The sequence below is a fragment of the Saimiri boliviensis genome, chromosome 17 (genome assembly GCF_048565385.1).
Source record: "Saimiri boliviensis isolate mSaiBol1 chromosome 17, mSaiBol1.pri, whole genome shotgun sequence".
NCBI lineage: Eukaryota > Metazoa > Chordata > Mammalia > Primates > Cebidae > Saimiri > Saimiri boliviensis.
Genome location: NC_133465.1, coordinates 34,559,708 through 34,586,849, shown reverse-complemented (window position 1 = coordinate 34,586,849; position 27,142 = coordinate 34,559,708). Strand labels below are relative to the sequence as shown.

The following is a 27,142-nucleotide window of genomic DNA, read 5'->3' as shown; positions in this document are numbered from 1 at the left end:
CAAGGGACCATGTACCGCAATTGGCAAAGTGGTTTTTCTTGCTTCTCCCCTAGTTCAGTGGGTGGTGCTTTGTGTCTCCAAAAGATGCTGGGCTAACTCCTGAAACTGTTCTTGTCCTTGCTTTTACTCTACCTCATTGTCGCATCCACTCCCATCATTTCAGTAACCACTAGACGCTGGTGAATTTAGTCTGGTCTTTCTCTTGAGTTCCAGAGCAAATACACAGATTGCCCTACAGACACTGAAGATTTAACATACTCTGAAGATTTAACATACTCAAAATGAACACATTTATCTTTCCTCTACAAGCTTGCCACTTCTGCATCCCCTGTCTCAACTGATGACACTATGGTCAGCAACCCACTAAACTCAAGACTCCTCCCTCTCCCTCCTTTTTGCCTTTGGCCATTTACCCAGCCCTGATAATTTTGTCTCCACTCTCCCTTAAATCTTTTCCCTCTTTATTATGCAAATGATCCTTACTTTGGTTCAGGGTCCCTTCATCTTGAACTCTTTGTGATAAGCTCCTAACTGTTCTTATAGTCTCTATTTTCAACCTCTCAGATCCATCCTCTACAGAATAACCTATCTGAAACACAAAGGTGGTCATGTTATTCTCCAGCTTAAAATCATTGAGTGGTTACCTTTTGTCTACAGGATTAAGTCCTTCTTTGTTATGGTCTGCAAGACTCCTTGTGATATAACCCTTGTTCATGTCTCCATCCTCATCTCCCCTCAGACCCTCCTTTTCACTTGATTTCTAGCAATCCAAAAGTTTAGAGCCTGAAATAAGCAATGATATTCCATGCTGCTGTGACTCTGCCTACCCTTCTCTCTTGTCTTCCTGAAAAACTCTTGCTCATTTGAGACCAGCCTGGCCAACATGGTGAAACCCCCATCTCTACTAAAAATGCAAAAAAAAAAAATTAGGCGTCGTGGCACATGCCGGTAATCCCAGCTACTCGGGAGACTGAGGCAGGATAATTGCTTGAACCTGGCGGGTGGAGGTTGCAGTGAGCCGAGATTGTGCCATTGCACTCCAGCCTGGGCAACAAGAGTAAAACTCCATCTCAAAAAAACAAAAACAAAAACACAAAAACTCCTGCTCATCATTTAAGACCCTAGCCAATGAGAAAGCAAAAGTCTAGAAGATCAAGTCTCTCCTTTGGGTAATTGTACCACTGACTTTTAGTCTATTTCTGGGCCTCTCTTTATGCAGACTAAGTACTTTGCCATGTCCCAGGTGGCTCAGTCCCTGTGTCTGAACATGTTCATTTGCCCTGGATCCACTGTGGGACACAGAGAAGGTTTGGGGAAGAAAGGGCCTGTGAACAGCAGGAACAGGGTGGCAGACCAAGCGGGCTTGTAGAACGGGGTCTGTGGCCAGGGAGAGGAATGCTTCATCTCCTCTGTCAGGCCTGCCCTGACTCTACTGACAGAGCTCATCATGGTTCCCTCTGTCTCTTTTGCACACCCATGCCATGGTGTGTATTAGGCCTCTGGGAGATCTTCAAGGGCAGAGAATGAAATCTTGTAGTTTGGGGTCCCAGTGCCTGTTAGGTGCTTATTAACAGTTGATTGGAATGGATCAGGGGTAGGTGATACAGACACTGGAAGTTGTCCTTGAATCTATGAATGCTGGTGGTTTCAGGCCCTTCCCTATTTTACTTGAACTTTTGATTGATTTCTTATCAAGAGTCACCAGTGGTCTTTTTTATATATAAAGATGCCTGTGTTGAATCACCAGCTGTGCATGTCCAAGTAGCTGGGAAAGGTTTGTCTGACTTCATCTTCTGATTGTGGCACTTTCTGCTTGCGTCCTCAGTGGCTGCTAAACACAACTTGGGCAGCTGTTCTTAGTAGGAACAAAGACTTTTATCTTCTTAGGTCTTGTGCGCAGCTTAGCAGCCAGGAGTGTTTGGGATTACCTGAGGGGAAAGAGAGGAAGCAAGTAGGGTGTCCAGGAACCTAGAATAATCTACAGAGTAATTCAGAGCAGGAACATTCATCCATCATTTATCCAACCCGTATTTATTGAATGCCTACCATGTGCCAGGTATTCTTTCAGGTGCTAGGAATACAGGGGTGTGACAAACAGATGCAAGTCCTTCACTTCCATTCTGGAGGGCGCATTGACCATGACCCTTCTGAAGCTTCCATTCTGGAGGATACGTTGACCATGGTCCTCCCTTTTGAAGCTTTTGTTATGGAGGGGACATTGGCCACGGCCCTCCCTTCTGAAGCGTCCGTTCTGGAGGGTGTGTTGACCACAGCTCCCCCTTCTGAAGCATGCCTTCCAAGGGGCATCCTGACAGCAGCTGATTTGACTATGAGTCCCTAGCCCAGTACCTTGTACATAGCAGACACTTAACAAATGTTTGTGGAGGGAATGATTAAGTGTTGTTGGACAAATGAGGTTTAACTGTACAGATTTTTCTTCCTTGAGGAAAGGGAACCAGATTTTGTTAAGTGCTTGGCAGGTACAGGGCAATTTCCCCTTAGAAGACTCTGGGCTTCCAGGCAGAAGTGCCCTTTAGAGAGAGCCACACACCATTTGCTGGGCCAAGCGTCTGATTTGACAGCCCTCCAGGGTGAACTATAAAATGAGCCCTCCATGTTCTGGCCGACAGCTACAGGTCCCCAGTTGCCTCTTTGCCTCAATAAACAGCCAGTCCAGACCAGTTAGCTGGGTTGGACGCATTGGGGAATATATCTTTTCCTTTTTTCTTTTTCATTGTTTGGTTGGCCTAGTGCAAGTGTTTTAAATAGAACAGACATCATGGCTATAAAACATCTGTAACACTACACATTTAGTAAAGTTCCTGGCGGACTGAGTTCTGTTTGGTGATATTTTTGCTGCGACCGTTGTTTCCCTTTCTCTTCTGTTTATCCCTCTGGAAAATAAAAGTTTTCTTTTATGTGAGGATTTATAGAAATATGTTCCTGGCATGTGGAGAGCACGGATATATTAGGATATTGGTGCAGCAGAGAAATATTACCTCTGAGGCATGGCCAGCTTTATTTCATAGAGAGTGATCTTCCTAATGTGCAACAGTCTGTTATTCTTTAAAAGGGTCAGGAGTTACCTAGCTTAAGGCAGATAGAGACACTGCCTTGTATTGCGATCGCATATCATTTTTATTGGAACATCTTTAACCATTGGAAGTTGATGGGCTGGAGATGAGTTGATTCAGGGTGGTGTCTGAGAAATCAAGGGTAGTAGAATTCATAATAATTAGTATTTAATTTACAGAGTATGTGTCATGCCTTTTCCAAGTACTTTTCCTTCTGTTGTTTAGCCTATGAAGCAGGCAGGGAAGGTTTGATCCCCATTCACAGATGAACAGAGATGAAGTCACTGGTGGGGAAGGGAAAGTGGTGGGGAGGGGAAAGAGGGACTTAATTATGTGCCTGTCATTCCTGTCCATTCCAAATAAGCAAGTTTCGTGTGTTAGCACTTCAAATTCCATTTTGTAGAAGAAAGAACAAATTTAGAGAAGTTCAGTCGCCTGTGGTGATCACCTAGTAAAATGAATGACAGGATCAGGGTGCCAGAATTTGTCCTCTTTCCAGTCTGTCTTTCGGCCTGCTTGGCACTGGGTTTGAGTGCCGAGTAGGCTGAAAGGTAGAGTGGAAAGAGGATGATGGCCTTCCCATCTCCAAAATCTTCAAATCTGGTGCTCTTTTCAGCTTCTGTTGCCCTCTTGGGTTTAGAAATCGTCTTCCATCTTTAGAGGGGTGAGACATTCAATAAAAGGTAGAGAAACTTGCTCATGATGATTTTGGCTCCCTTTTTTACTACAAAACCTTCTTTGGGTCTCCCCCATTTCCCCCAGAGGAAGTTACTTGTAGATGATGGAAGGGGCCAGATCAGCATATCCGGACTGGGGGGAATTTGACTTTTTTTCTTGACAGGTAAAATTTATGATTTAACAGATGGCTGAGTGTGTTTCCAAAGACCACTGTACCCAGGATGCAATGTGCTTATCACTTCTTATGCCTGCCGCACTTGCCCCCACCTGCTCTCCTGCTCCTGGGGTGCTTCTGGAACAGTAGAATACCTGGACAAGAAGGGACCTGCTGGTGGGGAAGCTGATCCCAGCCCACATGCTGGTTGCTAGGGCTACTATACAGGTGCCTTGCTGGTTCATGCCTTTTTCTCCACTTTCTTGTCCACGTCTAAGTGTTAAGATCACCCAGCCTCCCCACCCAGTGGTCCCGCTCTTTTTTTTTTTTTTTTTTTTTTTTGACGTCTCACTGTGTCACCCAGGCTGGAGTGCAATGGCACCACCTCAGCTCATTGCAACCTCTGCCTCCCGGGTTCAAGTGATTCTTGTGCCTCAGCCTCCTGAGTAGATGGGATTACAGATGTGTACCACCACACATGGCTAATTTTTTTTTTTTTTTTTCCGAGATGGAGTCTCACTCTGTCTCCTAGGCTGGAGTGCGGGGGCGCGAGCTCAGCTCGCTGCAACCTCTGCCTCCTGGATTTAAGCAGTTCTCCTGGCTCAGCCTCCTGAGTAGCTGGGATTACAGGCATGCTGGGCCAAGCATCTGATTTGACAACATGGGGTTTCTCTATGTTGGTCAGGCTGGTCTCGAACTCCCTACCTTAGGTGATCCACCTGCCTCAGTCTCCCAGAATGCTGAGATTATAGACACGAGCTACCATGCCTGACCCCGCCCTTCTTTTGAATAGCTGGATTGAAAAGGCACTCTCCTGTTTAAACTCCACAGGGGTTCAGCCTTCCCGTCAGGCCTAGCCTATCCTCCTCACAACCCACAATGCCTTGTGCTGCAGTCTTTTGGGATCACTAACAGTCCTTCTGCCAGACAGGCTGGGAAGGCCCTTCTCCTGTTTCTTCCTGGCTCTCCCCTGCTAACCTTTAAGCTACAGGTCACGCTCAACCCTGTGACCTTACAGCTCTACTATCCTAGAAATAACACAGGCTGTTACTTGAATGTAAACGTCTTTGGAGCAGAGGCGAGATCCTATGCAGTGCTTGGCACATAGTGCGGCCTCACAACATGTTTGATGAGACGGTGGATTAATGAACATGGCTTGCCACTGGAAACACTCTGCTGCCATTTCTTTTCTTATCCTCTCGGTCTTTCTCAGGACCCAGCAAACCTTTTTTGAGTACCTACTATGTGCCGTACATTAAGACACTTTGATGCTTACCGCAGCTCTGTGACATATAGGTATTGCCTCCACTTTACACATAGTTTGCCTAAAATGACCCAGCTAGAATCCAGCAGTTTTCCATTCAAATCCCAGGCTCCTTCTGCTCTTCTGTGGCTCTTCTCCCCTCATGCTTAGGAAGGGTTAAAATGAAAAAGAATCTGAAGGCCAAGCATGGTGGTTTACTCCTGTAATCCCGGCTCTTTGAGAAGGTGAGGCAGGAGGATCACTTGAAGCCAGGAGCTCGAGACCAGCCTGGGTAGCATAGCCAGACCCTGCCTTTATACACACACGCAATTAGCCAGATGTGGCGGTGTGTTCTTGTAGTCTCTTCTACTCAGGAAGCTGAGACGGGAAGATTACTGGAGCTTAGGAGTTAAGGCTGCAGTGCGCTGTAATCATGCCACTGGCCTCTGGCCTGGGCCACACAGCAAGACCCTGTCTCAAAAAACAAAACAAGAAAACAAAAATCTTGGCTTTTGTTGAGGCCTCCATCCTTGCCTTTTCTCCTGTTAGATGGCAGAAGCAGCTCCTTACAGAGCTCTGGCAGCGTATTAGAATGCTCTGGGGAGTGTTTAAAAATACTGATGCCCAGGCTTCCCCTTGAACCATGAGATCCTTGAGGGTGGGGCCCAGGTATCAGTAAGTTTTAACAATCCCCCAGGCCATGCGAATGTGCAGCCAGAATTGAGAACCTCTGCACTACAGGAGTGTCAGTATGTGGATTAGGTAAAACTTTGCTCATCAGAAACTGATTGCCATGTACATCTAAAATATGGTAATGAAGGTAATCAAGGCTAAGGGTTGAGGCTGCCATTTGTTCTTTTCATGAAATCAACTGAAGGGTTTGGGGGATGGGGTAACTTGGCTTTAGAACCTGCCTACCAGCAAAGTTTTTATGCGCCCTCTTCTAAGAAGAGCAGGTCAGATTGGTGCTGATGAGAACAGCCTGGTTCTGGCAGCTGGCTCCCAGTTTACCGGAGATATGGGCTCTGGAAATCCTCTCTTGGGCTGGCTTCCGTCTGAAGCTTGGTTTACCCTTATTTGTCGTGTATCCGAGGGTCTGTAGTCTTGGCCATTCATTCCCTCTAATGTGGTTTCTCAGCCCGTCTGTGATGTTTCCCAAATGTCATGGTGAAGGACTCAGAGGTTCCCCAGGATGATAATTCTGTTTCCAGCGAACTATGAGATGCTCAACTTTGGTGTGGAAATCATTTTCCCTGGTAGTTGCTACCTAGATAAACTGAAATGTTTTGGGAAAAGAGCAATTTGTGAGTTGGGAAGGGAAGGTCTGAGCTTATAACCAAGGTTGTGTGTTCCTAAATCCTGCAGCCTGTACTTGGGCTGGCTTCTTTTACCCTGAACACAGTGGGTGAGAAGAGCCTCAGTCATTTCCCAGCCTGAAAATAGGCATTGAGGAGATTCTAGCCAGGAGGAGGAGCTCGGAGAAAGGTTTGCGCTGGAGGAGACAGGACCCTCTCGTGGATGGTGTTCTCGGGGTTACAATTTCACATTTGTTGTTTTAGCTTACGTTATTTCAGCCAGGGTCCTAGGCCCATTTTATAGAAGGGAGAAAGTGAGGCTCAGAACTGTTAAGAGACCTGACCCAACCTCATCTGAGAAACCAGGGTCAGTTATTTAGCATGTCTCGGTATTAGATATGCTGGAGGATGCAAACTTCCTATCGTTGTTTTATTTGGATCATTTCTGTAGGTAAAATGGCCTTGAGCCTGTGCTTGAGACCGTCTTGCCACCATTTCTAGGGCCCTACCCCTCACAGTGAGTCATCCTGTGGGTCTTCAGACGAATTCCACCCTGGGTGGGCGACTCGGGCTCCCACTGCTGGAGTGACAGGCACAGATGGAAAGACTGAGTTCATCCCAGCCCTGCCATCCCGTGTGGCTCTTTCTGAGGTTTATTAAGAACCTGCTTCGGCTGCCTTCCCCATGCTGGGGCTTTGGAGGGGCCTCGTTTGTATGCAGAAACGCACAACTTCCTCGCAGATTCAACAACGGTGAAAGTTTCTTACTTAATTTTGCTTAATACCACTGTTGTAAAAGATTATGGGTTTTAATTGCATCAGTGTATTGGTAATCATTCAAACACTCGAGAAAGTCTTTGGGGTCCTCCCCGTAGCGGGTCTGAAACACCGTGTGGTGAGCACTGGGCTCGGGGGCGGGGCACAGGGGCTCCGAGAGGGATGGAGTGATGGAGAAACTGCCTGCGGATGCAGAGGAACCTGGGTGCCTTTGATTGGAATGACAGCTAGCCAGCCACCTCTCGCCCCACAGCGGTTGATGCATGGATCATGATCCTTAATTTCCTGTGCTTTCCAAGGCAGCCCTCATCTCTCTACCTTTTTTTGTTACCTCCCCCAGCCCCCAATAGGAGTCAGTGCTACTGTTTAGGATATTACTGTCTGATACTCATCTGTGGACAGGTCACCCCTGCGGCTGTAGCTTCTTCCCCAGGGTAAGAGAAGTAGTATTTTTTAAATTAGCCTGGGAAGGAGTCAGGCAGAGGGCTCTGAGATGAGGGTGGGGAGCCTCAGCTCCCTGCTGAAGCATCCTGTCATTCCATGACAAGACCACGTTCTCCTATGGGTGAGCTTCTGTTGTTTTAATCAGAGGTAACGTTGTGCCCTGACTATGTTGTATAATTGTGTGTAAATTATATTCCAGCTCCATATAGACGAGGGCTGTTTTTTTCCTTCCAATTTTAAAGCTATTTAGAGGGAATGCCAAATTGTAGTGTGAACCCTGGTGCTCTCTGACTAATAGCTATATACAGGGAGGGAGAACTTGCAGAAACATTCAGGGTTATATTTGTAATTAGTTTCCTTTGAAGTTAAATTAATTTTAGCAATCGGCAATGTAAAATATTGTTAAATCCTTTTCCAGTGGTCAACTGTAGGTGACCTGAGGCCTGTGGAATTAGATGAGGCGAAGCAGTGGGAATGGTGGGCAGGCGCACATTCTTGGACACGTGGGTTTATTTCAAGTCATTTTTGTTTTCAGACTTTTGGCTTAGGGATCTCTCTGGCCTGTCATTTTTTTTGACAGCTTTATTGAGATATAATTCAAATACCATATAATTCACTCATTTAAAATGGTGCAATTCAATGGATTTTAGTATATTCACAGATATGTGCACCCATCACCACAGTCAATTTTAGAGCGTTTTTATCACCTCAAAAAGAAACCTCATACCCTTTAGCCATCACTCCCTCCATCTCCTCTGGCTCTGTGCAACCACTAATTTACCTGCTGTCTCTACAGATTTCCCTGTTATGGACTTTCATATGGATGGAATCAAATACAGGTTGAAGATCCCTAATCTGAAAATCCAAAAGCCAGAATTCTAAAAAATCTGAAATTTTTTGAGTGCTCACATGATGCTCAAGGGAAATGCACAGTGGAACCTTTCAGATTTTGGATTTTTGAATTAGAGATGCCAAACTATTGAATGTAATGCAGATATTCCAAGATCCAAAAACATTTGAAATCTGAAACACTTCTGGTTCCATGCATTTCAGATAAGGGATACCCAGCCTGCACTGTGTGGTGTTCTGTGTCTTGCTTCTTTCGCTTAGCATAATGCTTTCAAGGTTCACTCCTGCTGCAGCATGGGTCAGTACCTCGTTCCTTTTTACAGTTGAATGATATTCTGTTTATGGATGTACTGCATTTTGTTTATCCATTCATCTATTGATAGATATTTTGGTGGTTCCATTTTTTTGGCTGTTGCTGCCATGAACACTTGTGTAAAAGTTTTTGGGTGAACATAGGTTTTAATTTCTCTTGGGCACATACTAAGGAGCAGAATTGCTGGATCATACATAAACACTATGTTTATTTATTTATTTATTTTTGAGAGGGAGTTTCACTCTTGTCACCCAGGCTGGAGTGCAATGTTATGATCTTGGCTCAGTGCAACCTCCGCCTCCCAGGTTCAAGGGATTCTCATGCCTCAGCCTCTGAAGTAGCTGGGATTATAGGCATGTGCCACCACACCCAGCGAATTTTTGTGTTTTTGGTAGAGATGGGGTTTTGCCATGTTGGCCAGGCTGGTCTTGAACTCTTCACCTCAGGTGATCCACCTGCCTCAGCCTCCCAGACAGGTGTGAGCCATCACATCCGGTCTGGTAACATTACGTTTAATCATTTGTGGAGCTGCCAGGCTGTTCTCAAAGCAGCTGCACCATTTTAAATTTGCACCAGGAAGATCTGGCTTGTCATTTTTGCGTCTTTGCTGCAACATCAGAAAAGGTGAAGACATACCTGCTTCTCATGGTGGCCTTAGTCCTCTCCTTTCTCCAATTTTTTTTTTTTTTCTTATGGGAGGGAAGAAGATGACACGGTTGCAGATGAAGGTGTTAGAGCATAACAGCTTGAATAGGAAGGGCAAGATGTGGGTTCTCCATTTACCACTCCCTAGTGCTGTTTGGTTTTGGATGCTTCATATTTCTGAGCCTTGGTTTCCTTATCTGTGGAAGAGTGTCTGGGACCTGTCATAAGATTGACATGAGGACTAAGTCAGGTAACTCATGGGAAGGGCATAGCCCAGGCTTGGCCCACAGACGATCTGCAGTGTAGGCATGGAAGCAGACACCAGTAAAAAGGCTTTTCCATAGGGGAAAAGTATTTCTCAATATCTCAGATTGTATGAGCAGGAGCCTGTCCTTGAGTAAACCCTGGCCTTACTTTCATCATGTGCTTTATCAGAACTTGAATCCTTGTGTCACATTTGGGTTGCTTCTCCGTACAGGTGGCTTTGTTCTCCTCATTCCTCACCTCAAAACAGGTGTCATTTGACCGTTTAGGGCAGAGATGTACTCCCCAGGGCCCCTGCCGGTGGGCGTGACTTGCCTTTCTTGGGAGGGCAGATTCAAATTGTCACACATGGGTGTAATGCCCTCATCCCCCATAATTGGTAGAGAGTTTTTATGTGGACTCTGGCTCTGCTGTCACCAAAAAAAAAGGTGAGGTCGAGGCAGTGGTATCCTCGGGCTTCTCCTAAATAGGTCTATATATTAGTTTTGCGGGGGACAGCTGTAACAGACTACCACATACTGAGTGGTTTAAGATACAGAAATATAGTCTCTTATAGTTCAGGAATCCGGAAGTCTGAAATCAAGGTGTCAGCAGGACTGGCTGTCTCTGGAGGCTCTGTGGGAAAAACTGTCGCATACCTCTCTCCTAGCTTCTGGTGGTTGCCAGCCATTCTTGGTGTTCTGGGTTTGCAGACACATCGGTCGAGGCCCTGCCTCCATCTGAACATGGACACCTTCTTTCGGTGTCTGTTTGTCCTCTTCGTAGAAGGACACCTGTTATTGGATTTAGGGCCTACCCTATGTCCAGGATAACTTCATCTCAAGATTCACAACTAGTCATGTCTGTAAAGGCCCTGTTTCCAAATAAGGTCACATTCTGAAATTCTGGATGGACACGAATTTTGGAGGGACTCTATTCGATCCACCCCAGTCTCTTTTCCACATGTGATCCTAGAAACACTTGGAGAAGTTGCCCAATTCCTGACCTGTGTTCTGATTTGGCAAGCTAAGTAAGTTTGTCACTGGATTCAGATGTGGCGGTAGTAGTAGTTATGGTGGCAGGAGGGCGGCCCCGAGGGTGATGGTGGTGGCGTTGGTGGTGGCAAGAATGGTAGTGTTGGCAGTGAGACAGTGGAGGAGAATGGAAAAATATGGAGAGAAGTAGGGATTTTAGAGGGCAGGTCCCTTGAATGAAACGCCTTGGGGAATGGAGCCTTGGAATGCGAGTTCTGTGATCTCAGGCAGCCCTGCCCGAGTGTCTGCCGTACAAAGATTGGACCTAATTCTAAAACGCAGAATGGTAGGAGAAGACTGCCATATTGGCCGATATACAGGATTTCATCCTGGATTCTGAATTTGGTGAGCACTCTTCACTGGACAGGATGGAGTAATAGACAGAGCCCTTGTCTGAACCTGGGAAAGCTGTCTTCCTCACTACCTGCCTTGACTTTAACTAGCACATGAGTCATCTCACTGGGACTTGACTTCTCCATCTGCACGCTGGGGAGGATGAACTAGAAGGTCTGCAGCACCCTCCCCAAGGCGAGCATTTTAACATCTTTCCTGGGCTTTCTCCACCTTGGGGTTTCCACAGATGAGGGATCATCTGCAAACAAGCCTGTGTTCTTGGGCAGTGAAGATGGCTCCCATTTTTTCATCATGGGGAATTTGAAGTCTTTTAGGGAACATGATAATAGCCAGAGCTGATTTAATGTCTGTGGGCCTTCCTCATACTCACTTAAGGCTCTCCGGAGCCATTTCCTGCCTTGCCATGCATTTGTTTGGATTAAGAAATATTTGGGTCTTTTGGTGTTTGTCTTGTTTTTGTTTTCATTGTGTGATAACGAATATCTTTAGGCCAGTGCAGTTGCAATTAAGTTTTCCCTTTAATCTCATTTTTAAAAGTAGTCTATCTTTTCTAACCCTTCCTTACCCCACTGTGCCTTCAACACACACACACACACACACACACACACACACACGCACACACACACGCACACACACACGCTTTATCCTATTCTATAAAAATACAAACAGTGGCCCCATTCCTAGTGACGGTTTCTGATGCAAACACATTTTTTAAAAGGGATTTTTTTAAACGTAAAAAGCCAGTTCTCTGTTTAGAGGCAGGAAGGTGGAGCGCGCTTTGCAGCTCTGGTTAGTACTGGCTTTGGCCAGTTCTTACGTGTAAACAGCAATTTTCCAAACTGGAATGGGTGCTGGGGTTTTCTTTAAGGAGCCAAGGGGTATGTGGAGAGCAGCGGTGTTTAGTTAAATTACAGGTCTAGATACAGAAGTTTCCAGCAATGATTTCTGAGAGCCTGAACACTCCCCACTGCCCTTTGTGTACACGGGCAAGAGCGCGCATACGCACACATGCACACAGACACCTCCTGCTTCCCAGAGTGACACCTTAAACCATAAAAGGAGGGGCGCCTGCTGGGAGAGGGGGCCGTCCCCACATGGTGCAGGGCTGTCAGCTCGGTATCTGGTGTCTCTAATGGTGGGAAGCACTCACATACCAAAATGTTATCTGCAACCTCTCCACTAAAAACTCCAAGCAAAGGAAATTTAAGATCAATTTCCTAATGGATTTTGGACTGAGCTCTCTGAAACAGATGGGTGGCTCTTTCCCTCTCAGTTTATGGACCTGAGTGGGGCCATCTGAGCTTTTGGGGGTACAGTCGCTGCTTCCTTGTATGGGTAATCTATGCCCTGTATGCTTTCCTGTATGGGTACTCTTCTGGTGTTTAGGCTGCAGGTTAGGAAGCAGCTGCCTGAAGGGCCCATCATAGGAAGAAAACAGGTGGCTCTCTTCACTGGGTGGAGAGGATTTTTTTTTTTTTTTTTTTTAATAACCCAAAAGAGTATAGAGCCTGGGGGCCTGGGAACTTTGTCCAGCTCACTGTATCCAGGGTTGAAGTTCCAGGGATACTGGATGGTTCCTGGGGCAAATAGAAGCCAAGACTCGAGGGGTGGGACTGGAGTTGCCCCAAACGCACACCCATGCATGTGCATGCACCCTCGTGTGTCCATACAAACCTTGCATAGTGTTGATGGGAATTTGAGGACTTCCATTTAGTCCCACTGAGAGTCAGGGCACAACATCCCAGCCCCACCCGCTTCCTGCCTTCCTCAGTAGCCATGGAGATGGCAAGGAAACCGAGAGAAGAATGTGTGACTCTAGGGTCCTCTGCCTCCCGTGTCCCTCACCAGAATGCAAATTGTGGGGCAGGCCACAGTCCATTTGGCAGTTCTGCTGGCAGGATTCTCAAAGTAAATCACTTCCATTTCCCCCCGCAAGCCCCTGGTGAGAGAGGTCACCGTGCACAGCCCTGTTGCCCCCCACCCCCCTAAGCTTTGCCCCTGTCTTCTAAAGCTGGTGAGCAGCTAACCAAGGGTTGCCCGTCTTTCCACTAGCCTTTTCACGTTTGGGAGGTTTTGATTAAAACAGTTTCCTTTTAGTGTTTGCTGAGGAGTAGGATCCATCACTGTATCTGAGCTGGTCCCTGGAGAGGATGTTTTAGTAACTTGGACACTTTGGTGCATTGTCTGGGACCTGGAATTTCTCATCCTTCTTTTTAAAAAAAGTGCTTTAGAGGCTTTTTGGGGACTGTGTAGATTTATAGCTGGGTGGCTGCCTCTGTGTTTAGGGCTCTGGCTAGGCAGGTTTACAGCTATAAGGCAACAGCGATGGTATATGAAGATTTTCATTTCACCAGTTACTGGGGAATGAACAATCTGTTGACTTCTGTTATTTGGAATGAAGACATGTTGTTGCTTGAATTCTCTGGGTCCACATGAACGTTTGGAATATAGACAGGGTTGCTGTATACCTGCCCAGCTCTACACAGTGTATAAATGAGACCGTGGGGTTCAGGTTATAGTATGGCTCTCCAGAGTTTCTTTAAGTTGAGAACTTGACTAGGGCATGTTGGTAGATCACGTTAGGGTTTCTTTACAGATATTTAATTACTTGGCTGGGGTAAGGGAAAAGAAGGAATGAAAAATCTGAAATTAAACTACTGGGAATCTTTGCCCATCTGAAATCAGGTAGAGATGCAGGAAAGTGTTTTTGAAATTATAGTGGAAGACAATAGGGCAATAAGAGTTGCCTTTTCAAAGGCACGTTTTGTGTCACGTGTCTTTTCGCCACACGTGTAGTTATGAGCTTGAAAGGTGAGTCTAGTAACTGGCTTTGGATTCAGTTGCGGTGACCGTTTATTTGGTGACCACATGGTGCCCTGTGAGACACTTTTGCATATGTTACTTAATTTACTGCTAATAGGAACCTTGTGTGGTAGGCCAATTATTATATCTTCATTTTATAGTGGATTACATTCCACATTCTATTAGAATGTAGGCTCCAGCACCTCACACTGAAATGTATCTGTTGAATGAATACATTAGGAAAGTTAGATTCGTAAAATGTGGTGATTCATGAATGCAGGGAGACACTTAAATCTGGAAAGGGCTTGATGGAGTTTTGCCATTCAAGTGAACCTTGATTTACCGGGGAAACTTAAGGAATGGATGAGGAGGGAGATGGACGGTAAGGAGCGAGCATGGGACGCCCACGGGGTAATGAGAGGTACTTGGAATCAGTGCTGTGCACAGTGGTGGGATCGTCATAGAGTTTTTCACATGCACTATCTCATCTAATCCCCCATTCATTTGGAAAGGAGTTGAAAAATAGTCAATCCCAGCTTTAAACACATGAGCAAGCCACTGCTTGGTTCTTAACGGGCAGGAGGAAGTCGGCAGTAGGTGGTATACCGAGTTTTCAGGACAACATCCTCTTAAAACACCGTCGAACGTCCATGACAAGGATATTCAAGTTTGGGGTCAACCAGCAGGCTGTGGTGGCCCGTGCCTTCCGTGGGAGCTACTAAACTAAGGCGAGAGCTCCCTGGAATCTGTGAGCCTCTCTGCGTCATGGCCATGATACCCATGGATTCATGGAAGCTGGGCATGAGGTGGGACCTTGGAGCCCTGGTCCAGCGTCTCCTGCTGCAGATAACGCATACCTAGGAGAATGTGTGTCCTGCCCAGGGTCACACCCAGAGTTAGACCCAGGAGCTGGATTTCCAGTGCCCTATAGTACCGTCTGCCAGTAACCACTGTGCCCCTGGCATCACTCACCGCAGGCTCCTACTGAGGTGGGTTGGTTCACTCCTTCACTCGGTGGATGTGCCAGGAGACTCCGTGATGACAGGGATCCAGGCAGCTGTGGCTCCTGTACTTCAGCATCCTACATCGAGTTGCGGTGGACACAGATGACATTGCGTGTTTATAGGCCATCAAACTGGTCAGACCCTCACCTGCCAAATTCTGTAATTTTTTATCGTGACAGTAAAACAAAAATGGCACAAAGCCCAAACTCAGTCTTTAGGACAAAATTTATTTTCTTGATTTTTGGCTCCTGCATGTAAGATTTTGGTTCCCATTCTGGACAGTTGACGTCATTGAGTATCCTACTCCTTTGGCCTTGGAACTGGTGGGATTCGGAAATGTGGCCACATTTGTGCATCCACCAAACATTCAGTGTCGGCTTCTATGTGCCTGTTGCTGTGGAGGGCCTGGTGGAGGATTCGTAGAGGAGTCAGAGCTTATCGTCTGGAGGAGGAAGTCATTTAACACAAGGTGGAGAGCAGGGAGTGCTAAGACAGGGATATGGAGACAGTGTCAGGGGATTTCAGAAAAGGGTGGACTAGCTCCTGGCTGTAATGATAAGTAAATACTTTGGATTTTGGAGACGTAGGAGTGGAGGCCCCGAGGAAAAGGACCTGCAGGAAGAAAGGTCTGGGGATCTGGGGATTAGCCAGGCTTGACCGGGTGCAGGGTGGATCAAGGTGAATCATAGGGAATCAGGAGGAGGGATCCTGGGCAGAGCTTGGAGGGTGGTCCCCAGGTGTGGGGTCAGCACCTGTGTTGCCTCCAGATGTACACACCAGCACCTAGCACAAACAGCTCGGCGCAGACAGTCTGCGCTTCATTTTGAATCATGTGTGCGTTTCTTACTGACAGGTTTTGCGGATCGTTTCTGGGCAGCAGGTTTTATGTGTTTAGGTCTGTTTTGTTTGTGCCTCTTAGCTTTAAGATAGCGTGACATGTGGTTTTTCTCTTTTTGCTCGTCCATCAGAATGAAGCTGTGCCTGGTGGCCAATGAGGTTCTGAAGTCTCTGTGTCTGTATGAAACTCAGGCTTTTAGGTTGCCATCTGAATGCCTGAGACAGGCAGAGTGACTGTCTCTAGCTTCCTTAGACGTCTGAAGACCCGCGCCGTGCAGCCTGAATATATCTAAAATTGCCTTCCTAGAGAGATGTGGAGAGTGGTTTGTTTCAGCATCCTCTTGAGCACTGCTTCAGATAACCTGGTTAACCCATGCCTTTCTCTTGTCATTTCTTGCAGATGGTCACAAGAACAAAGAAAATATTCGTAGGCGGATTATCTGCGAACACAGTAGTGGAAGATGTAAAGCAATATTTCGAGCAGTTTGGCAAGGTAAGCGCTGCATGGGATTGGATGGCTCATGCCAGAAGTGACCTCATCAGTCCTAAGAAGTGGCTGCCGTGGCCCTAGCCGCTGCTACAACTGTGTCCTCGAGAACCTTGTCCTTGAACCTGGCCATTGTGATTTAAGTGAAATTCAGCAGGAGCTGAGATGGAAGAGTCTGGTGTGTGTCTGGTGCAATGTCCCACGTGTTGGCAGGAGCAGACAGAGTGGCCTTTTAGTGCAGTTTTGCTGGCATTTGCTGGCCACGTGGGGCCTGGGCTGGGAGCTGGCAGTGACAGTGGCTGGGGAGGGACGCGGGGCTGTGGCTCACAGGGCAGGAGCTCCCACAGAAGCTGCCGGAGGCCTGCGGGTTGGGGCTGAGCTTCTTCCTTCTGTGCCTGTCTGGAAAATGCAGTGAGAGCTGAGACTCCCTGGGGCCCTTTGCTGCCGAACCCTCCCCTGTCAAATGCCCAAGGAGACTCGGAAAAGATGCGGGGCCTGTACCTGTCAGCATTTTCTGACTCTAATGTCTGTGAGACAGCAGTAAAATTATCCCCTGGGCTCTCCTGCTGGAACAGGCCGGGACCAACCCAGGAGCCCCACAGCGAGCAGGAAACAGCGTGAGAAGGTGTGTGTGACACAGAGAGCCAGCCAGACGGGACATGTCACCACGGCTGATGTGTTTAATTTGGCCACTTTCTAGTGGCTGAAGGGAGATGGTGCCTTGAGAGTGGGTTCTTCCTGAGGATGACACATTCCTCAGATGGCCCTTGCTGGCTTTTGTGTATACCACCCTCCTCTGGCTCCTCTGTAAATGGCAGGTTCAAGGAGGCTGCATCCCGCGTCTTTGAGTGATTGTGGACTTTGCGTGGGAGCCCAGGTCTGGGACAGTCTCCTCCTACATAGGTCTGGGTCTTCCCTGCTGGAGGGCTGACGTGGGAGAGAGCTGCTGAGGCATCCTGAGAAGACACAGTGCCTGTGCTAAGCTCTGTCACTTGTTTCTTCCCACGATGGCTCTCACGCTTGCCCTGGGTACAAAGGCACAGCCGCCCACTGGCCAGGCTGAAGGTTCTGTGCTGTTGGTTTGCCCAGGGCGATGGGCAGCTATGACCCCGTCCCCAGGTGTGTCCGTTTGTGAACTGCTGTCTGGGATGAGGGCCATGACCTTTACTTAGCCTCAAAATGGAGATGTTCTTGTCTCCGGTATTAATTTATGCGTGGATAGGAGACCATGCAATAAAAAGAAGCCAGCTTCCTCCTGCCCAGCCTTGCATTCCGAGTGGCCCTGGGCTGCCCTTCCAGGTTGGTGTTGAAAAGGCCTCCCCATGGCCCTTTCTGGCATTGTCAGCTGGTGATGGATTCTTTCTAGCTGGATCTGAAGAATAGCTAAGTGTGTTGATGACTGTGTGCGTTACAGCACTTCTCTCCCTTCCAGGCTGATTGAAAGCAGGAAGGGGGATTTGTCCACCACCCAGCCCCACCCTGCCTAGGGAGAGGGATTGGAAATAATTAAACGAGACAGGTCCAGCTTGCGTAATGGAAAGCTCTGGAGGGTGAGCTCTCTTTGCTATCTTTCTGCTTTTAAAACCAAGTCCAGGGGTAGTGTTTGCAAACACGAGGTGGGTTTTCTTTTTCGAGCCATAACCTGCCTTGGAATCTCGAGGGCCTATTTGTTTCAGGGAAGTCGGTGCTGCCCAGATGGGCTTTTAGAGTATTCCAAACAGGCTTCTACTTGCCGACACATAGCACATCTCTGCACGTCCCCAACCCTTGGTTTCTTCCTCTCTCCCTCTCTTTCTTCCTTTCTCTATTTCTGTCTCTCTCTCTCTCTGTTGTTTTTCATTAGCACTTATCGTTGTGACCCAGTATGCCTCCAGTAGGACACGCTGCAAGCTCTGGCCGTCCCCACAGTGGCCACCATTGCTGCCCGAGAACAGTTGTCCTTTTGTCTGAGAAGCAGTCACAAACCATCTTCCCTGGCATGGCACTCGCTGGGTCTGAAGCTGCCCAGTTAATTTTGCAGTAATGTTTGTGGACTCTGGCAGGATGTGCAGACTTATCAAGTGTTTTATTAAAAGACCAAGGAGGCTTTTGAATGTATCAAAGCCGTAATGTTCTTCTATGCTCATATTTTAGTAGCTTTTTGCATACATAGGCTCTGCATTATTTGGGTCTGTCTTCAGAATAGCTTATTTCTCATTTGGCTGGTGGCTGGTGTTACTGTGTGTGTCCCCTTGGGCGGGACCCGCCACCTCTCAGGATTCTGGCATAACTTATTTGAATCCAGAATGATCAAAGTCAGGAGACGCTGTTGCTGGGCCTCGGGCACAGTGCAGTGAGGAAACCCAGTGGTTGCGAAAGAAGGTAACAGGTGAATTGACAGACTGCCTCTGCCCTTTGGTACTTTATACTCCGGTTGAAGAAAATAGAATGTGCGCGTGTGCACACACACACACACACACCCCCCGAGAGTTGCTTGGAGTATATTCACGTACACACATTCCTTTGCACACACCTTTTTTTGGACTGTCTTTAACCAACTGCAATTTAATGAGATGTAATTTTATTATTTATAGTGACTGAAGTGTGGGATACTAGGCCAGTCCATTTACTCACATCATCTCATTTCATTTTTCTCTGGGAGGCTGGTAGTGGTATTCCCCGTGTTGCAGACTGTTAAGTGGGGTCTTGGGATTGTCTCTTGGACTCAAGGTCGCAGCCCTCCGGGAGGTGGAGCTGGGAGTGGACGCCCCCTCCAGGCTTGTCTGATAAGAGCATCTGAACTCTGTGCCCTGTTCCAACTGCGGATCAGTCCCCAAGATGGACTGAGAGTGGGGAGGATGCAGAGGACAGGAAGATACTGTGCCCTTCAGTGTGCCCCAGAGGGCTGGGGACCTGGACGTTCATCCCCTCATTTTACCTGTGTGGTGGATACTGGTATCATCCAGTCCATTTGGCAAAGGTGGACAGTCAGGGCCAGGGAGGCTGAGTCTCAGCAGAGGTCACCCAGGTAAGACAGTGTAAGAGCCAGAATTCACACCCCACTTCCTTTTCCTCCCAAGTCTAGAACTTTCACAGCCTCCACGCAAGGTGTTCCAGTCTCCTTACCGCCATTCCCCTCTCCTCTCCCTCATCCCATCCTGCCCGAGGTGGCAGCTGCTCTGATTGTTTATTTCAGGTGGCAATCAAGAGGGGTAAGACTGCTATCAAGGGGCTGAGCTAAGGGAGTTTGAATATGTCATTACTGTAAGTGGAGTGGGTACAGAATGACACACCGGGAGCTTTAAATAACTTAAATTGGAGGCTTGTAAACCCTTTTGTGCTTTTTTTCCACCTTTCTCCCAGAAGATTCACCCCATCTCCCCCAGGTTAGAGACGTTGTTACTTATTTATATTTAAGATGAGATCATGAAGCGTGGCCATTGGCGTCAGCACTTTGCCAACTGAGATGAACAGCTGACAGGTTAGCAGAATCCACACGTCACCATGAGCTACCCAGGGGTGAGGATGGCTATTCTCACCCCTGGGTAGCTGTTCCGGTGTTGTCTGTCCTTGGAGAAGGGTAAGGCAGCAGATATTCTAGGCCTTCATGCTGTGCCTGACGGTGGGCCGACCTCCCTGGGACAGCTGGACACGTTGCTCCTTTGCTGGCCTCAGTTTCTCTTTCCAGGGAAGGGGTTGGAAAACTTATAAAGGAGCAGATAGTAAATATTTGCCGTTTGCAATGCATGTAGTCCTTGCTGCAGCTACCCACTTCTGCTCTTGTGGGATGAAAGCAGCCATAGCCAGCAGGTAAACAGATGGATGTAGTTGTGTGCCAATAAAACTTTATTTACAAAAACAGGTGATGACGACCTAGATTTGGTCTGTGGACCATAGTTTGCTGACCCCTGGACTGAATGAATTATTCCTAAGGTGAGTTTTAAGCTTGCAAAGTCAGTAATGTAGAAAGTATTTAAACATTAATAGGATGGATAGATCTATAGGCTATAACCAAAATAATCCATTGTCAGTAGTAATGAGCATGGTATATAAACAGCAGTCTTACCATGTTAGAGTTTATTTCTGGACTTCATGACGCAGGGACAGTGAAGAGATTCTTTATTTGGAAAAAGCCACTATTTATAAACTGGAATCTTCATCCTATGAGTAAGAGCCAGAAAAACCGTTATAGTATTTCCATCTCCCTGTTTCACAGGCTAGATGTAATTAATGAAACTTGGAATTTTTGAGGTCCAGGTTTTACTATGAAGATCCTTTTACTGTGTGCTGCTTCTGAACTGGAGCTGTGCGTGCTTGGTGCTAAGCTCTCTAGTGCATTTTACAATGTGCTTCTCAAGGATGTCAAGTGATTGGCAGGTCTCTTACGTAGGTGATGGGGCTGATGTTGAGAAAGGTGAGGAAATTCTCCAAGACCACACAGCCAGTGCTGAGGAGCCCCAGTGGTCACTTGGTGCACAATCTACCCCTCACCTCTTTTTACTGTTTCTAAAGCGCCGCCTCCCGCTTTACCACCCAGCAGCCTCTTTCTCAGAAGGAGCAGGTTTTGTTCATTTGTCAAAAACGTTGATATACAGTAATTTGTTTTGCTGCCCTGGGTTTCTTAGTGGACGTTATCTGGGTTCCCGATTTTATACACAAAGGAATGATGTCTATAGGCCATTCCAAAAAATGGCGGGTAAATGATGCTCCAGATATGCCCGTGCAGACCCTGACGACAAGCTGGACTGTTCTGCCCTGTTTCCCCAGCAGAGCCACCTGGAAGACCCAGCCTGGTAATTAAAATGCACTGGATCAAAGAAACTCCAAGTACATGGGCTTCCTCCTTCTCCCCTTCAGGCCGCTCCTTCAAGTACTAGTTTCTTAAATTCTCACTTAGAGGATTTTGGAGATCAAAAAGAGGCCTTTAAACTTAATGAATTCTCGGCTTCGTCCCGGATGGAGTGGTTCCGCACCTTTCAGCTGTTCCCAGCAATGATAGGGCAGCTCAGTGCCGAGCGTGCTAGGTAATTCTCACTTTATAGAACTCCTGTGAAAGCAAAGCAGCCCGCGTTTGGAGGCTTCCAATTATACTTCACATGGTGAACTGTGTAATTAGTTTGGAAGACTTATGCTTAGTCATTGGTTTATCCTAATCGGCTTTGGCTTTCCCCAACAACAAAGTGAGCTTATTTTGCTAAGCTGAAACGACTCTGCACCCTTTGTTCCTGCCTTTTATTGTCTCATTCCTTTCATTCTGTGTTACTGCCAAAGTTCTGTTTCATTAGGCCTACAAGTCATTTCCAATTCAGTGGGCTGCTACAATCCGGCCTTTATCACAGGCTGCCCTGGTTCCCATGTCCCTTCTGGGCCAGTGCCCGAGTTTGTGGTTTGACATGAGGGCTTTAACCCCTTCCTGTGCCAGCCCCTCATCATGGTGGCTGGAAGCAAAGGCCTTCCCGGAACCGGTAGGGAAAGTGACGGTGCTGGAGGTCTCGTTACAGTGGGAGAGCCCGGCGGAGACCAGGTGGAAGCATCATTGGAGCTCTTTGTGTCGGACTGGGGCTGGCGGGGGCCCACACAGGTTAACTTGAGCTCTGGAGGGTGGTGTGTGAAAGCTTTCCAGGGGAAGAAAAAAGGAAAACAAGAGTGAATTGGCTTTTTAATGTAATGAGACGTCCCCGTTGATCCGGCAGCGTGGGCGTCCGTGGGAGAGCCCGGCCCAAGGATGCGCTGGGTGCCCGTGACTTCCCAGCTCCAGGTTTTTCCGTGCAGGTGCGAAGCTGCGATCACGGCCGCTGCTCAGACGCCTCTTTTGATAGCGTATGTGCGAGGAGAGTCATACCTGGAAGAAAAATCTCATAAAGCCCTTTGAAATTTAAAAGGCATGAGATCTGTGAGAAGATAAATACGCCTGAGAGTGGACTGTGATCCTCAGGTAGTGTTTTCTTGCTTTCAGTGTGTGTCGTAGATAAACAGAGCTGTGATTCTCTCAGAGGAGGCCTGGAAAACAAGTCTTACGTGTCCTTTGTGGACGTCAGAGCTCCCTGAGGCTTTGTCCTCTGAAGTGGTTCCTGCAGGTGGGTTGGCAGGGAGTGGTCAGCGTCCCCTCCCGGGCCTCACCCTCTTCTCTGCCCTGCCTTTCTCTGGAGAGCCTGGGTGTTGCTCTTCAGGCCTTCTTCAATGACAATGGCAGGCTGGACCAGGAAGGACCATGAGCTCTCTCTCTTCCCTGGCTGAAGCCTACTTTTGTGTTTCAGTTTTCTTCCTCTAATAGCACAGAACAAAGCCAACACTGTCCCCATGTTTTATTAATTTTCTGCCTGGTTTGTGTCAGCGTCTCCCCCGGGAAGTGTGTCATGAGGGGAGGGGACTTTATTTGCCCCCTGACCCCTGGCTGAGCTGCTCAGTGGGAAACAGCACAGCGAGTAGACAGGAGAATCCTGCCTCCTCTGCATCTCCACCTTCTAGGCCAGATGGTGGCAGAGGCAAACAAGCCTCACGGCACGGGTCATACTATCCCGGGGCTTTGCAGGTAAACCCTCCTGCTAAACAACTTTGTGTTTTCCTGGGGAACTTTTCCTCCTTAGACTGATTTTGGCCGAAGACAGTGGACGTTGTGGAGTGCTAAAGATTGAGCACCCTAAACTCACTTTTAAATGTTCATCTTTTTGCTTCAAAATGGAGACCCTGAGATAGATAGCGGGTTTCTAGGAAAACTTCCCATTTCCCTCTTAGTGTGTAAAGTATAGCCAGCTGTTGTTAGGGAAAGGCATCCGACATTATTATTGCTCTGTTAACAGTGTTTTAAAATATACAAATAGGAAAATCGGATGCCTTCTGGGTAGCAAGCTGGGAAAACTTTGAGTATGCTAATCAAATGCCACGTGCATTTGCATAGTAGGTAGAGGAACAAGGCTGAAACTCTGGCTTTGCTGTTTGACCGCATTTCCTGGTATGATTTAGCTGTGTTTACTTTTTCTGCTGGGGCAAGGAGAGGAAAGTCAGGGGTGGGGGAGCTCTTGGCTCTTGGGCACAAAAGAGTTAATGAGGTCTGGGTGGGTAGGGGTAGGTATGAAGTACTTCTACCAGCTCACCTTCCCAGAGTCCTCCTGGGCCCTCTGAAGTTGTCACTTACAATGGAGTTGTTAGCATGAGAAAATAAAGCCTTTCTCTTCCTAAATGTAGTTCAGTGGGAACTGAAAATGTACCAGAAATCATGGTTCAAGCTTGTGCCAGTGGGTGCAAGGGGTGGTTCTTATGGAAGAGAAAGCACAGTTCATTTAGACTTGGCATAGAAATCCAGCTCTGTTTCGGGGGAGTGAACATTGATATGGAGATTCCTGCCCGCCCCCCACCGTTAGTAGGACACCCCCTTACACAGGTCCTGTATGCTTTTCTGTTTCTTCGTTTTTCTTTATTATTTTTTCTTCTTTTTTCCTCTTAGAAATAGTCTCTCTGTGGACGTGCCGGATTTGTCAAGTTACCACCCTCTAAATGTTTATAGCTCCGTATATTCATACTTCATATTTGTGAATTAGCTAAAAGTGGGCTGCCAGTCTGTACTTTATTTGCATTCGAAGCCATCCTAGTGAGAGTCCCAGAAAAAAATGTTAATATGCCGGAAGAGGCAGAGGGTTGAGTTTCTGACTGTTGCTAACCTCACCACTGCCTTTAAAACCAATCATGAGGCACATGGCTGATATTTAATAGCTTTTAGCTGATTATTTTTCTTCTCCTCCTCTTTCTCTTCTATCCAAGTTGACCTGGGTGTACTTGAGCGGAAATGAAGTCATCCAAATGCTGAATTAGAATAATCACAGGCCTCTAAGAATGAAATGGAAGCAGAGATTAAATGGTGGAGGGAAAGCCGGCATTAATAAGGACCAGGAAAACTTTGCACAAAATAAATAGGAGATGGAATAGATTGAATTTGTATATGCTGCTTCCGTTTCTTCCTTTCCTTTGTTCTGTCTTCCTAGAGTTGAGTTACTGGCAAAGTGGGATTTGATTTGCTGCAAGGCCACATACCTTCTGCAGCCTTGGTGAGGGGCCTTCCTTCTTTGTGGGATGTTTGTGTGACCGGTGATGTTTCCAGGATGGAGGAATCTGGTGGAGGGGCTGTTAACCGTGAAGCATTGATGATTACTTGGTGCAAGTCGTGGGTGGGAGACAGGTGAAAGAAGGGGCAGGATGGGAGCCAGCTCACCGAAGGCCAACTTCACATTATTGATGATTCTTCCTTGTAGAGAGAACACCTGGGCGGGATGCAGGTAGGCTGACCAGTTGTGTGGGTTTTCCTGTGACTAAGGGGGTTTCCAGGAACTTGGGCCTTGCAAACTAGAATGAATTGGCCACTTTAAAGGGGAGGGCCAGGTGTAGTGGCTCACACTTGTAATCCCAGCACTTTGGGAGGCCAAGGCGAGTGGATCATCTGAGGTCAGGAGCTTGAGACCAGGCTGGTCAAGTGGTGAAACTCTGTCTCTATTAAAAATACAAAAATTAGCTGGGCGTGGTGGCATGTACCTGTAATCCCAGTTACTCAAGAGGCTGAGGCAGGAGAATCACTTGAACCCTGGAGGCGGAGGTTGCAGTGAGCTGAGATCATGCCATTGCACTCCAGCCTAGGCAACGAGAGCGAAACTCTGTCTCTAAAATAAATAAACAAACAAACAAATAAGATGGGGGCGGTGGAGGAGTTGGGAGAAGTCAAGACACTTGGCTTGACACTCTAAAAGGGTCAACACCTTCCTTGACCACCTCCAAGGAGATTTAAATATTCCTTCCTGTGTGTTCCAGAGCATTTACTTCGTACCTGTTTACATTTCGCCTTCTTGATTTAATCCAGCAACTGGGACAATAGCCAGCATAGGGCCTTGCGTGAGCACAGGCCAGCAAGTGTTACATGAGCAAGTGGAGGCTCAAGGCAGGGCAGACAGATCCAGTGTCTGTGTGTCTGTGCACCCCTCTGGACTTCTATTTGGGGATTATTTCTGTGTCTCTTGAAATGAAATAAAAAAAAAAAATTCTGCCCCAGTGTAGTAAAAAGTGAGCTTCTTATAGTTAAACAGCAAAATAAGGATTAAATTAAATTAAATAAAAAACCCAGTAGAGTGGTTTGTTTACAGGAAGTCTTTTTTAGGTGGTCTGTTATAGAAGATGTAATTTGTGAAAGTACATTAGTTGTAAATTAGAGATTTTGGGTTGTCGAGGTTGCTAACGGTCTTTTATAATTGACGGCAGAGGTACATATTTTCAGATTTGCTTATAGAGTGTTAGTATTGAAAAAACAATTTAAGGTGTTTTTCACTTCAGGAAAAATAAGTGAGTATGGAATGATCAGAGACAGCCTTCCTGATTTTATTCCCAGCTTTCTTACGGGATGACAAGGGTATGGAAAGCAACAGGGAGATTAAATGCTGGAGTAGTTTGCAAGGGAGCTTGCAGATTCTCTGATAGGGGAACACATTTTTTCAAAATCATACTTATTTATTTAGAGACAAGGTCTCTCTCTGCTTGTCCAGGTGGGAGTGCAGCAGTGCGATTTTGGCTCACTGTAGCTTCAGCCTCTGGGTTTCAGGTGATTCCCCCACCTCAGCCTCCCAAGTAGCTAGGACTACAGGCACACACCACCATGCCTGGCTAATTTTTTTTTCTTTTGTATTTTTAGTAGAGACAGGGTTTTACCATGTTGCTGAGGCTGGTCTTGAACTCCTGGACTTGAGTGATCCAGCCTCCCAAAGTGTTGGGATTACAGGCGTGAGCCACCACACTTGGCCGATTTGTATTCTTTAATAAGACCACCTCATTTCTTTTATTGACAGACTTGTTTTCTTATCAAAAAAGGACCGTGTATTGATGTCACTGCTTTCCATTCCAGCTAAGTTGGCATTTGTGTTCAGATTTAGGGGTTCCTGTTTGCCCGAACCATTCATGTATCTTTTACCTTGTAATTATCCCAGCAGCCCTGTGAGGTAGGATAATTATCTCAATTTTAAAGTTAGGTAAGGAAGACTAGGAGAGCATAAATGCCTACATAAGACCCCTCAGGCAGACAGCAGTGGGGCCCAAGATTCAAATCCAGACTTCCTGGGTGAGGACTCCAGGTTTGTTGTTTCACTTAAGCTGTTTGTCCTGAAGCGATCTCCTTTGGAGTGGCCCTGACCACTTGTTTGTAGTACCATAGAATTACTATGGAGCGGCCGGACGCAGTGGCTCACATCTGTAATCCCAGCACTTTGGGAGGCTGAGGTGGGTGGATCATGAGGTCAGGAGTTTGAGACAAGCCTGGCCAATGTGGTGAAACCCTGTCTCTACTAAAAATACAAAAATTAGCTGGGCGTGGTGGTGGGCACCTGTAATCCCAGCTCCTTGGGAGGCTGAGGCAGGAGAATTGCTTGAACCTGGGAAGTGGAGGTTGCAGTGAGCTGAGAACGTGCCACTGCATTCCAGCCTGGGTGACAGAGCAAGACTCCACCTCAAAAAAAAAAAAAAAAATAAATTACTATGGTACATCTTTGAGGAAGGTCACTGTGACTTAATGGTCATTTGTTTCCTTTTCTTGGAGTCTCTCTCTGTCTCCCAGGCTGGAGTACAGTGGTGCGACCTCTACTCCCTGTAACCTCCACCTCCCAGGTTCAAGCAATTCTCCTGCCTCAACCTCCTGAGTAGCTGGGATTACAGGTGTGCACCACCACACCTAGATAATTTTTGTATTTTTAGTAGAGATGGGTTTTTACCATGTTAGCCAGGCTGGTCTCGAACTCCTGGCCTCAAGTGATCTGCCCACCTCAGCTTCTCAAAGTGCTGGGATAACAGGCGCGAGCCACCACACCTGGCCAGTTTGTTTCAACTATTAGAACAAATATTATGGCACAGATTGCAATATTTGCATAATTCTTTTTCGAAACACTGTGATACTTCCAGACACTCAG

At 47.0% G+C, this 27,142-nt stretch overlaps 1 protein-coding gene across 10 annotated transcripts in view; it reads left to right on the top strand.

Moving 5' to 3' along the window:
• The window catches only part of MSI2 (musashi RNA binding protein 2), a 433,350-nt gene that overhangs the window by 130,745 nt on the left and 275,463 nt on the right, over nucleotides 1-27,142 (top strand). For all 10 annotated transcript variants that reach the window (XM_039475923.2, XM_074388538.1, XM_074388537.1 and 7 more), the window contains exon 6: nucleotides 16,146-16,238. In XM_039475923.2, coding sequence (XP_039331857.1) covers nucleotides 16,146-16,238 — 93 coding nt within the window. The remainder of the gene's footprint in view (nucleotides 1-16,145; nucleotides 16,239-27,142) is intronic.